This window comes from Saimiri boliviensis, chromosome 3 (genome assembly GCF_048565385.1).
Source record: "Saimiri boliviensis isolate mSaiBol1 chromosome 3, mSaiBol1.pri, whole genome shotgun sequence".
Taxonomy (NCBI): Eukaryota; Metazoa; Chordata; class Mammalia; order Primates; family Cebidae; genus Saimiri; species Saimiri boliviensis.
The window spans coordinates 71,709,869-71,723,512 of record NC_133451.1 but is presented as its reverse complement, the minus strand read 5'-3'; the positions used below and the strand labels follow the sequence as shown (position 1 = coordinate 71,723,512).

At 39.8% G+C, this 13,644-nt stretch overlaps 1 protein-coding gene across 7 annotated transcripts in view; it reads right to left on the bottom strand.

Annotated features, from left to right (window-relative positions):
• Window positions 1–13,644, bottom strand: part of FRAS1 (Fraser extracellular matrix complex subunit 1) — a 460,403-nt gene that overhangs the window by 66,412 nt on the left and 380,347 nt on the right. For all 7 annotated transcript variants that reach the window (XM_074396330.1, XM_074396331.1, XM_074396334.1 and 4 more), the window contains 7 exons: window positions 11,861–11,985; window positions 11,424–11,564; window positions 9,592–9,819; window positions 5,959–6,072; window positions 3,651–3,801; window positions 2,370–2,529; window positions 332–500 (listed from right to left, as the gene is read on the bottom strand). In XM_074396330.1, the coding sequence (XP_074252431.1) occupies window positions 332–500; window positions 2,370–2,529; window positions 3,651–3,801; window positions 5,959–6,072; window positions 9,592–9,819; window positions 11,424–11,564; window positions 11,861–11,985 (1,088 nt within the window). The remainder of the gene's footprint in view (window positions 1–331; window positions 501–2,369; window positions 2,530–3,650; window positions 3,802–5,958; window positions 6,073–9,591; window positions 9,820–11,423; window positions 11,565–11,860; window positions 11,986–13,644) is intronic.

Sequence of the window (13,644 nt, the reverse complement as noted above, 5' to 3'; positions counted from 1 at the left end):
GGCAGAAGAATTGTTTGAACCAGAGAGTCGGAGGTTGCAGTGAGCCACGGTCATGCCATTGCACTCCAGCCTGATGACAGAACAAGAGTTTGTCTCAAAAAAACAAAACAAAACAACACACACACACAAACAACAACAACTTCAATGGAAGATAGAGAGATTCTGAATAACAAAGTACAATGGGAGGAGAACACAGGAAAACTATTTAATACTTGAGGAAGGACACTAATGAAAAAGAAAGTTGGCTAAGAAGTGGGAAAGTGCCACAATTGCCTGTAACCATGTTACAGCCCTTGCTGGAGCCTCTCTCAAACCCCATGGCCCCACCTACCTGGCCAGCATACTCTACATAGTCCTGTTGCCCAGGCTGGGAGCTGACCCTGGAGCTGGAGCTAGCGGTGCCTTGCTCAGTGCGACACAGGACGATGGCATATTGGTTCAGGTTCCCAGTCCTCTGCACCGTGACACTGACAGACCCTGCCTTCTCACTGACATTGTAGCTGGAAGCACACAAAAAGGCATGTCTTAAAATATGCCCCATGATTATGAAGAAACAACTTGTTTAATGCTCATCTCTTCCATTTGGTTCTTGGCATTAGGTAATCAGAGAAGAGGAAGTTTGTTTCCTTTAAGAATCCAGGCTGTAAACTGAGGGAATGTATTCACCTGAACAATCAGAGCACCAAATATAAACAAGGAAGCTGTGGATGCAGAATGTCTTCTGCCCTGCTTTGAAAGCAAGTTGAGAGTCAATCTGGGAGATGGACAGTACACAGGAGCTATGAACTTCAGATTTCAGGGCATGGAGAAAGGACAATCTCTTCCTACCGTGGTTGAATAATCAAAACAGGTCAGTAGGTTCTTAGGGTTCTTAGGGAAGAAAGCTGCTCGGAAGGCAATCAATGACTTAGGTGGGAACTGACTGGACCAGATCTCCAGGAACTGTGTAATGGAGTCAGGGCAGAAGCAGAAGTAAGAAAATGTGGGTTCAACCTAGATAACAGGTGTTTAGACACATGGAACTTTAAGACAATGGAGGAAGGACAGGATTAATTTAGCTCGCTGCTCAGAATCTCTATTGCTTTTGTAAAGCAGAAGGCCAACTATTCATGTGCTATTGATTCACAATAAGTATCTAGGTTTGGAAGCGCCACATAAAGTTGGGCATGAGCTGGGCTTTGTTTTTCACCACTGAGGATGGCCCCTGGACCTGGGTGGATGTCTTGTTGCTATGAGGACAGAAGGGAAAGTGCCTCTGAGACCCCAGGCCTCATTGCCAGCTTTGGGACCCTCTATGCCACTTAGTTGACTAAATGCTAGAGGGTTGTTCAGAAAAAGGGATGAATTTTATTGAATTTATTAAATTTTGAGGGCAATATAATCAAGAGGTAAATAATAGCGAAACATTATGTACACAAAAGTTGATACTAATTTTCCTTTAATTCTTCAAATGTGTGTAAGAGTAGAATAGCCTGAATCTGGGGCATGCAAAATCAAGCTTTTAAGTCTTTCTTTTTTACCACCCTCCTTCCCCACCCCCACAAGTTCCAGTTTTTATCTGAATTTTTATGAAGTTAATTTCTTGGATAGTGAGTCTCTGAAGTGTAGACTTAAAGAATATTTCCCCCCACACAAATTATAATCCTAGTTAAAATCTAACCTATAAAATCAGCACCATGCTTGCACACTACCTTTACCAATCAGTATCTCTGTTTGCCTTTCTAACTCCGCAACAGATTAGAAAGGCATCTTAAAGAGCTGTCTGCATTAAGCCATGCAGTTAGCCCTAAAGATATACATTCCTACAAAACCCAAATAAGCCAATAAGCCAGGGGAGAAAACAGGCTTGAGAACAGGGAGAATACAGATGGAAGATGAAGATACTGATAGTGTGGGCCAATAACTATTTTCCAAACTTGAATGCTTATTTTCATTTTTCCTATCAGTTCTACCAGACTCTCTTCTGAAACTTGAAGACAGAGGCAAAAACATTTGTCTGAGAGGCAGTAGAGCACATGGGTAAGATCACTGGGCTTACGTCTTGGTTTTACTGCTTATTAGCTATGTGACTGTCGACAAGTTACATAAACAAGTTTCTGTCTCTATTACTTTGCCGCTGTGGGGACAGGAATAAAATTCATCTCAGAACTGCAAGTATTAAACAAGATGATGCATGTTAAGTCCTAGTGCAGTACCTAATATATACAGTACTCAATAAATATTTGGTGCAATTATTATTTTTATCACTGCCATCATCTCCATCACCACCATCAACAGGTGACTAGAGCTGCCCCCCAGCATGCTTCATCCTGACTCCCTCTCCTTGCCTGATTTATTTCTCAAGAAGGAAAGCACAGTAACATTTGTACCTGGTATATTTAAAGCTGATGAGGGACCACTGGATATGGAAGACATTGTCGCTGACCACATTGGGTTTACTGTCTCTCACCAGAAACTGAAAACTATCCATCATCTCATGGATCTTCTCCTTGTGCAACACATAACGAATCAACCCCAAGTTCACATCCTCTGCGAGAAAAAAAACTTACTGTGAATTAACCCAGGCATATGATGACAACTTCACAGATTACCACACGAACATACCTAGTTTATTCTTTGAATGGGTTACAGACAAAACTTATTTTCCCAAGCACCAAAAGTGTAGTAGTCTTTAAAATAAATGTTTCTGTCAGATTTTAAAATAAAATCCTGAAGTTCTGTGAAACAAAAGATCTGTCTTTATGTACAGAGATGTTATAAATATCTCTTATGCTGTTATAAAATGAGACTCCCAGGGTCCTGACAAAAAACACTTCAATAAATGTCTGTGAATATTGATGGCAAATCCTAGAGTTGGCAGAGAAAAGCCTCAGACCCAATCCTCACTCTCAGACCTAATGTCTTCTAATAAAGGTTCTTTGGAAGGTATGTACTCACAAGAATAGCTGGGGTTGGGTTTAAACATCCCATACACAAAGCACAGCTAAAAAAGGTGTGAGGAGAGAACATAGAATTGAGGACAGGGAGTAACAACAACAACAACAAAATTCATGGAGCATGAATTTTGAGATACAGTTTTGCAATGACTGCTCCTAGTCAAGTCCATCCTCAAAAAATTCTAGAGAAGGCTGACACACTTATAAAAAACAAAAATACAACATGGCCTGCTTGAGGTGATTCAAAACAGGGAAAATATTTGTTGAGCAACTTGTACATGTTGATTTTAATTTCTTGGCTGAGGACTTAAAGTCTATAATCCTTAGAGAACAAAAAGTAAGCCACAGAGGATCACAGATCATTCATAATATCTGCTTGTTATTTTTTGCTTTGTGGTTGTTATTGTTTTTAAAGAAAACCAAGCAGTATCATGCATCCTTTTCCAGAAAACCTGGCCAATACTTAGAGGAATTTAGGAGTTGAGGAAGCACAGTGAAGATGAATTTTTCTTTGCCATAGTTTATCGTCACAGGGAAAAAAATCAGGAGAAATAAAATTCACAAGTTGAGTGGTTGGACACTAGAAGATCTCTGTTTGCAAAGAGGTTACTTGGGCATAAGTAGCTGGACGTGGCCGTGAGAAGAATCTGGGAGACAGGGAGAGAGACATTAGCACAGATTTCTCCCATTTCTAAGTCCCCGGAGATTCCCCACCCTGGGTGAAAGTGGCAGCGGCTCTGCCAGGCTGCAGCTTGTTCTCCACAAAGCCATGCTTGGGGCCTGTCGTTATCTCATAGACAAGCTGTGCGTCCTCGGTGTCTGGATCCACGGTCAGCAGCTCCTTCTTGGTGATCAGATTGGTTGCCTAGAATAGAAAGTCATTAAATTTAATTCCTGAGGTGGGAATAAAGCAGGAACAAGACCCTCTGACTCAGATTTAATTCAGCTCAACAATGATTTACTGAGTGTATTTACTGCATGGAAGACTCTGTCAGGATTGGAGAGGCTATGAGGATGAAAACTATCCCAGCTTCTGCCCTCAAGGTATTCATACTTTATTGGGAAAGAAAGGCTCATGCACAAGGTCAATGTGGCAAGAGCTATAATAGCAGTCATAAAAGGAGGGCTGTACACTTTTTGAGAGAGAGAGAGAGAGAGAGAGAGAGAGAGAGAGAGAGAGAGAGAGAGATTAATTTCATCTGGACTTGAAAGAGGACAGATTGGAGGTAGTGGAATTTCAGTTGGGCCTTGAAACAAAGTTGGAACTTTGAAAGGGTAATTCAGTGCAGGTAAGGTGGCCACTTTCTAGGTGTCAATTATGGTGCTTGAAATAGAATAAGATAAACAGACTGTACCCTGATATTGGCCAAGAATACCAGCTGAACTTTCATTCATTCATTCATTCATTCATTCACTGAAGTTGTTCGTGAGAGCCAAGGTTTGAGTGAAGAAAGGCGGTGGTCAACAGTATTGAATATTTTTTAGGTCTAGTAACGTAAAGACATAATTGGCCTCTGGATTTGGGAAAATAGAGGTCATTGGTTACTTTAATAATAGTTACCGCAATAGAGTAGGAATAGGGGGTAGAAACCCAATTGGAGAGCACTGAGAGAATGGAATTGCTCTGAATATGTTGGAAATAAAGATCAAATAGGACATAGGAGGAATTTGCACTAACTTAAATTCATGGTTGTTTTTGTTTATTTGTTTACTTGTTTTTTGTTTGTTTGTTTGTTTGTTTTTAATCAACCAGTTTAGTGAGAAGCTATAGTGCAACAGCTACACATACAATGAACTAATCAGCTCCATGGAGACGGAAAACAAGCCATATCCTAGAAAGAATACCACTCACCAATGCAAGAACCCAGTTCTCAACTGAAGAACTGTGTTTGAGTGGGGATGTGGATTTAGTGCTTGACATGATTACCAGATGAAAATTATGGCATAGATCTTAAAATCACCAATTTGGAATTTAAGAGAAAGAGAAAGAAATATCTAAAGTACAATTCATCTGCACACATTTACCTACAAAAATGCTCCGATTCTTTCTCATTTATGGCAGACACTATATATTTTCCAAAATCCACCTTCCCTTCTTTTCTAGTGAACAATGTTTTAGCGGAGCCTCTGCCTGCCCAGCTAGAGATGCTATTTTCCAGCCTCCCATGCAACATTTGGGCCATATGAACAATTTCTTGCCAATAAATATAAGTGCAAGGGATGCATTCAATTTCTGTATCACTTGCTTAACATGGAGTTCCTTGCCCTTCTCTTTCTGTTTTCTCCTTCTCATAGGCTGGTACAGTAGTCCCTCAATATCTATGGGGATTGGTTCTAGGCTTCCTTGATGATTACAAAATCCAAGGATGCTGAAGTCCCTAATATAAAATGGCATAGTACTTGCATATGACCTACATACATTCTCCTGTATACTTTGAGTCATTTCAAGATTACTTATAATACCTACCATGGCATAAATGGTATATAAATGGTTGTTATACTGTATTTTATAAATTTGTATTATTTCTTATTTTTTTTCCTTCAAATATTTTTAAGCCACAGTTGGTAGAATCCATAGATGTGGAACCTGTGGATACTGAGGGCCAATTGTATATTGATGAATTTCTGAAGAAGTCTGGCCAGGTAGTCAATAGCAATCACCTAGTGATGGCAGAACAATATGGTGGAGGGAATCTGCACTTTTAAGTGCTCATGTAGAGCCTTGGACTGCTTATGTACTTCCACCCTATATGTGAGATGAAAATAAATAAACTTCTATCTAGTTTGACCTATTTGTAAGAGCATCTTAAACTATATGCAATTTTAAGAAATCCTACGAATAGAACAAATTAACAAACAATCCTAACCAAACTCATGGAGTTTACCAATCTTGGGAAAATCAGTTTATTTAGGAAGGGATAAACAGGTGAGCTGAACTGGAGTTCTATTCATAAACTCATTGCCATGAATAAGGATGCAGCCCAAGTTGGGTGGGGTAAGCATGACAGAGGTCAGGCCTTACCTTGCCATCCATGTATTCCAGCCACTGGAGTCCCAGGTTGGTGACAATTCTAGGTGTGCCATCATCTACTGGGAGGATGTCTACTCGGAACGGCTGAGGTGCTGCTGTCATAATCTGTAAGGGAGGGCAAAAAAGAAAACTCATCATTCACAAGCACCTGAAGTATGTCAGGTCCAAGGCCTACACAGCTGGAATCCCTGATACCTGCTGATACTTCAGAGATAAGGGATATGCAACTGAGCCTGTTCCCATCCCTTATCATCTTGGCACAAGGCCTAAGGGAGAAAGCTGAATGACAGAGTGAGAACAATGTAGGAAGAAAAGCAAAAAAACCCACAAAAAACAGAAACAAAAACAGGTGGCATCCTTGCTGGAATTTCACCTGCTATGGAAGTTGATTTTCACATACCTATGTCTTCTTTTGTTGCGTTAAATATTGCCTTGGGATAAAACGATAAACAGCATTTTTCCTTTCAACAAACCTTGTTAAAATTTTCATGAAAGACTGATAAAAATAATCATTCAATTGTTAATGTTAAAATTTCTACGTGGGATTATGCCAGATGTGAAAGAGGTTTTCATGGGAAGGTATTTTCTTTCTTTTTCTTTTCCCATTGTTGTTGTCTGCTTTAAGGGCGAGCTCCCTATATGAGGGCGAGGGATAGAAGAAATCAGGAATAAAAGTATTTGTGGGAATAGTGAAAAGGAAATTTCGTTTATAATTCCATTCTCACAGATACAAACACAGATCCATGCAACACACACATTGTAAATTGGATCTAGCACCTCACTGTTCCTGAGTGGATACAGCAAGCTGGGACACAGGGCAACAAGACATTGGCTTTTTAATCTCTCACAACCCACCTTCTAAGTAATTTCCATTTTTTTAAATGACACGGTTCCACCAGAGACCTGCTGTAACATTTTGTTTATAAGAGTGGTAGCCCTCTTGCTGATACATCCTGAAATCATTTTTCTCTTCTGAAAGTCAAACTAACTGGGGAGGGGCAGCTACAGTTTGGGAGAGAAAAAAACAAGAGTGATGACTTGCCAGGTGGTGATGCTGTGCAGACACCGAAATGGCAGGAAAATCCCAAGAGCCATCCCACCAACATACCAGCTAACTGAGAATGACCTTCCCACAGACTGTTTGTCTCTAAAGGACACAGAGGATCTTTTTCCAGGAAAATAATCCCTCATCGTCCAAGTAGCAAAGGAATGGTGCACGCCTGAGAAGTGGATCCTTTTGCTATCTTGGAGGTATAGGAAGGTTCACACATGATGCTCACTAAAACTGCCTCTCTTGGGTCAGACAAAGATGTAGAGGTGCCCCCAGGCCCACCTTTCACCAGTTTTTCCCAGGGTAGGTTTACGAACTGCAGGAGAGCTAGTTAACAAATAAAGGAATGAGTAAAAGTGGCAGGACGGGAGAGGAGGGGGAATCAACATTTCTTCTCGATATCTGGATGTTAGAAGGCAGCAATTCCTTTAGGAAGTAAAGCTTGTCAGTTGCATGGCCTCAAGAGAAAAGCATTTTACTGGTTTCATAAGCTGCTAAAATGATGATGATGATGATGATGATTACAGCTTCAGTTTATCTGATGTTTTGTGTGTGTCAGGCACTGGGCTATGTGCTTTATGTGTATCAGGAGAATATGTATCACTCCCACTTTACAGATAGGGGAACTGAGGCTTAGAAAGTTTAAATGATTTACAAGTACATTCAGTTTGTACATGACAGAGCTGGAAATTAAATCAATATCTTTTCGGATATATATATGCAGAAGAATGAAACTAGACCCCTATCTCTCACCACATACAAAAATCAAATCAAAATGGACTAAAGAATTAAACTTGAGACCTCAAACTATGAAACTACTATAAGAAAGTATTGAGGAAACACTTTAGAATGTTAGTCTGAGCAAAGATTTCTTGAGTATTACCCCATAAGCACAGGCAAACAAAGCAAAATTGGACAAATGGGATCTCCTTAGGTTAAAAGTCTTCTGCACAGCAAAGGAAACAATCAACAGTGAAGGGACAACCCATGGAATGGGTGAAAATACCTGCCTTCTACTCATCTGCAAGGGATTAATAAGTAGAATATATTTGGAGCTCAAATAACTCTATAAGAAAAAAATCTAATAATCGAATTTTAAAATAGGCAAAAGATTTGAATAGAACTTTGTCAAAAGAAGATATACAAATGGAAAAGAGACATGAAAAGGTGTTCGACATCACTGATCATCAGAGAAATGCAAACCAAAATTACAATGGATATCATCTCACTCATTTTAACTTAAAATGGCTTTTATCCAAAAGACAGGCAATAAAAAATGCTAGTGAGAATGTGGAGAAAAGAGAACTCTCATACACTGTAGGTGGGAATGTAAATTAGTACAATCCCTAAGGAGAACGGTTTGGAGGTTCCTCAAAAAACTAAAAATAGGGCTGCCATACAATCCAGCAATCCCACTGCTGGGTATTTTCCCAAAAGAAGGGAAATTGGTATATTGAAGAGATATCTGTACTCCCACATTTGTTGCAGCACTGTTCACCATAGCCTAGATTTGGAAGCAACTTAAGTGTCCATCAGCAGATGAATGGATAAAGAAAATGTGGTACATATACACAATGGAATACTATTCAGCCATAAAAAATGAGATTCGGTCATTTGCAACAACATGGATAGAACTGGAGGCCATTCATTAAGTGAAATAAGCCAGGCACAATCAAACATCATATTTTCTCACTTATACATGGGATCTAAAAATTAAAACAACTGAACCCATGGAGATGGAGAGAAGAAGAATGGTTACTAGAGGCTGGGAAGGGTAGTAAGGGGGCAGGTATGGTTAATGGGTACCAAAACCAGTTAGAAGGAATATATAAGGCATAGTATTTGCTAGCATGACAGGTGACTACTGTCAAAAATACTTTAATTATGTATTTTAAAATAACTAAAAGAGAATAACTAGATTGTTTGTAACACAAAGAATAAATGCTTGAGGGAATGGATACTCTGTTTTCCATGATATGAGTATTACGCATTGCATGCCCATATCAAAACATCTCATGTACCCCATAAGTATATATACCTATGTACCCACAAAAATTAAAAATAAAAAATCATTTCAAAAAATATCAACATATTTTGGATGCAAAAACTACATTCTTAGCCACTGCTATTTCTCAAAAACTAAGAAACTCTGGTTGGACTGAGGGGACCCAGTCCGAAAAGAGAAAAACAATCTACAGACATATGATATTATTTAAAACCCAAATGAAAGAAAAATTAAGGAGTAAAGGATGGGCAAAAAAGAAAAAAGAAAATAACAGTAATACGAACAACAAGAACTATCACCATATATTGAGCACTCACTAGTGGTCTACAGTGTTAAGCATTTTACATGGATTACCTCCTTGGCTCCTTAAACCAACTATTTCAAGCAGATAATTCAGGCCCATTTTACAGAGGAAAAGCCGAGGCTTAGAAATGTAATTTGCCCAAGGCCAATTTACTAGATAGTGATAAAACAAGAACTCAAACAATGGCATGCTTGACGTAAAAATCCATGTTCTGCCTCTGGCGTGTAGTGCTGGGCTACCTCCTCCAGTGTCCTCACCCCTCACCTCTTTTCCCCCTTCCTCAATGATAAAGAAGGGGTTTGTCCCGTCAGAAACGGTGAAGGTGAACCAGTCTTTGAGGGAGTTACTGCCGTCATGGCTGTAGCTGACCCGGTTCTGGTAGATGTCTTCCACGGTGAAGGTGGAGGTGAGGTGGAAATGCTGCCCATTGCTGGTTCGCTCGATGGTGCCATGGCGTGGAGGCTGCACGATGGTGAATGTGACAGACTCGGCCTGTCCGAGAGGCAAAATATCAGAGGGGAGGGAAGCTCATAACAGAAACCAGAAGAGGGAGTGATGCCCAATTGCTGGTCAAGGGTAGCAGAACCCGAAGACATGGATAAAATAGGACTGCATTTTCTTTAGAGACACCAAAAATAGGGCTAAAGAGAACGACCACACTGACTGCTACGACTGGGCTTATATTCTGGTACCTTCAGTTGTAATACTAAGATATTTAAATTTCTTCTCTTCAGGTCATAGGGGAAAGCCTGAATTTTTAACCTCTACCAAGATGATAGGAAATAGACCTTTTTAAACTGTTCATTTCCTTCCCGTATGTTTCCCCAGAATGCTTATATACAGAGTCCTGTATACACCACAACAGAAGCTAACTTTTTATTTTTAATTACTGTTTCTACGGTAACACATAGAAGGAAAAAGAAACGTAAAATCCTACCCAAGGCTCTCCAAGAATTTCCTACCAACTTAGAACAAAATGCCAAGGCCTAACCTGGGCCTGCACGGTCCTCTGTGACCTAGTCCCAGCATTCTGCCCGGCCTCATTCTTTTCTCCTGCCTGTTTGGTGGGTTCCAGCCTCTTGACTTCTTGCCACCTTTGCTGCAGTTGTTCCCAGAGTCCAGGTGCACTTGATGGCAGTGCCTTTGCACTTCTGCTTCCTCTATCTGGTGGGTGAATCATTCTAAACAACTGCATAGCTTGCTCTTTTGCTTAGCAATGTCTTTGCTAAAATATGACCTCCTCAGAGAGGCCTTCTCTGGACACTCTAAAGTAGCACATCTGTCAATCTCTATATCCCTCATCTCCCTTTATTTTTCTTCATAGCACTTATTGTATCTGATATAATCTGTTTCTTTACTGTCTTTCCCCCAACCAAAGGTAGTAAACTCTCTAAGCCTGCAACTTTATCTGTTTTGTTATAACTCTGTCTTTAGCATCTACAGCAAAGCCTACAACCTCATAGGGAATTAATATTTTATAAAAGAATCAATCAATCAATCAATGGGTGCTGGCACAGAGAAGCAGATACATAGAACTAATTAATAAGAGTGGCAGTATGAGTTTATGCGAGAGAATGTGAGATGCTTTAAACTAGAAGTGTGGGAATAAGAGCTTAGTCTCCACATGCCCTGTTTTACTGTACAAAGCCTAGTCTTTGAGGAGGCTCAAATTTTAATAATTAGTTGCCATCAGAGAAGTCTGGATGAAGGAGGTGAAATGGAGAAAAGGGTATATAGGCATAGAAAATCCCTCTTCACGCTAATAGGAAATAATAACATGAGGTAAGATGTCATCTAGTTGATTTTCTGTAAATCAATATAAAATCAGCAGGTTAAAAGGATTGTTTCATGTAATCAAGGGAAAGGATGAATGCATTTAGGGTTTGAGAGAGGGTTTAAAAACAATTTGATCTCAAACACATTTGTTTCCCTTTCCCAGAAGCCCATGGTATCTTCTGTTTTTTTAATTCTTCAAGGACGCTTTCACTCACCTCACAGCTCCTCCCTACCATCAGGATGCCCAGCTGCAAAGCAATAACTGCTACCAGGTCAGTCTCTCATTTAGCCAGGAAACCCAGGAGAGGAAGTGCTCTTACCTCTGTGTCAGCATCTACCGCCTTAAGCTCAAACTCCGTGATGGTCTTCCTCACGCCCTCCTGCACCCGCATCCCTGAGTTCTGTACGATGGGCAGCGAATCATCAACAGGGTGAAGAGTGATATGGAAAGTCTGAGTCACCTAGAATGGCAGGAAAGTGCAGGTGGGACATCTGTCCCTAGCACCTACCCAACAGGTCCAAAGGTAGGTGCTCTCTACTTTCCCTTTCACACCATTTCTGGCACAAGTCAATAATTAGGAGCTCCAGAAGGAGTTCTCTTGGGCAAGAGCCAAGGGCTGCAAAGGCTGCCCCTACCTCTTGACTGAGAGCAGAGGAAAATGAAGCTTTCCTCTCATCAGTCACTCTGCCTAATCCATTCAAAGAAGACGGTGAGGAATCAATACCTTTCAAGGATGGAGTCCAGTGCCTCACCTACCTCATTGACTCCATCAGACAATGTAAAGCTGAAGGCATCTGAATGTTTCTCAGCCTCACTAGAATGGACATACTGAACATTTCGTGAAGTCAGGTCAGCTTGAGTAAAGGAACTAATCTGGATACCTAGAAAAAGGGGAAGAGAGAAACAAATATAGGATGTTAAAATGCTAGCCATTCATCTAAGGTTAGGGAAGCATCATTCTCACTAGATAGAGAGTCCTTTGTGTTTTTCGTATAGCATTTATGTCCTGCACTTGAGGACCTTGTGTTAGAGTTGTTTGTTGATTCTTTTTTCTACAACAGCATATATTCTGTGGGAGCATATGTTAACTTAATTATAGTGGCTTCTATGTGCCAAGCCAACAGCAGGTGTTTAATAAATGTTACTCTCCTTTCTCTTGGGGTTTCTGTAGGTAAAATCTGTGAAAGATAGACCCATTGTCTTATTCTCCAAACCCCTCTCTCTTCAGTTTTGTATTCCCCCAAGCCTCACAGTCCTTTCTGAAGACCTATCTTCATTTTAAATATTGTGTGATGGTTTAGTTTTTAAGCTAACGCTACAGGGCTTGGCTATACATGGCCTTATTTCTGTGACTGGTAAGCCATCCTTGGCAGCTATAATTTTATTGGATATTCAAGGTTCCTTTCAGCTCCCAGGTCTATGACTTTTGCTTCTCCCATCCCACTTGAGCCTGTTAGACAGCAACAAAACTTACCACATGACTTTGGGGCATGAGCAATTATTCCATACCAAGTAAAAAATAACCTTGAAAAAACAGTATCCTTTAATAACATAATAAGAGAAAAAGAATCATGTTCGATTTTTTTCCCAGTCATTTTTAAAACAAAAAAATGGAAAGAAATTTTAAATAATGGTTAACTATCCCACAAATGTGCAATGTCTCTGTTTCAAATGCCTCACAACATTTAGCAAAACAACTCGGAATTCCTGCTTCTATCTTAGGGTCATACCCTGTGCCAGTCAAGACTGAAATGAAAATCACATCTTTTAGTCCTCCAGCACAAATCTCTCTTTCTGATTCTGGGTTTTGAGCTATTAATCCATTTAATCTATTCCTTTAATTTGGCCCTGAATTTCATTTGCTGTTTTCTGGGTTTTATGATTTGTCATTGTTAACCTACAAAGAAAACAAAGATTCTACATTGACTCATATATTCAAGGGTGACATCTGTATCACTGCTTTATCTTTAAGAAGAACAAAAAAAAATCAACCCACATGGTTTACATTTGCATCTCTCCTTATCATCTGAAATTTGTCACCCAGATACAATAGCCTCCCGAATATAGGGGCATTACTTTTTTGATGAGGCATTTTATATTTGTGTGCTTGCTACATCAGTTCTTGACAGGCAAGAAATGTAGCACCCTGTCTTATAGCTTTGCCTTCTGGTTCTGGACAGAAATCCATATCATTCTTTAAAAATGTATTAATTTCAGACTGGTTACACTGAGAAATTTAAATCTCTTCCTTCTGCTGTGAATCCATTCCCACAGCTCACAGGAAAATCTCATCTGAATTCTCACCATTAACTGGTCACCTAATTGACTGTTCCCTTTATAGATATCTAAGGCTGATTAAGAAAGGTGATAGATATTGCCTTCCTCTTGAGATTGATTTTTTTAAATCATTTTTTATTGAGGTAAAATGGACATATAATAAATTACACATACATAGAGTGTGAAATTTCTTTTTCTTTTTTCTTTCTTTTTTGAGACAGGGTCTTGCTTTGTCACCCAGGCTGGAGTGCAGTGGCACAGTA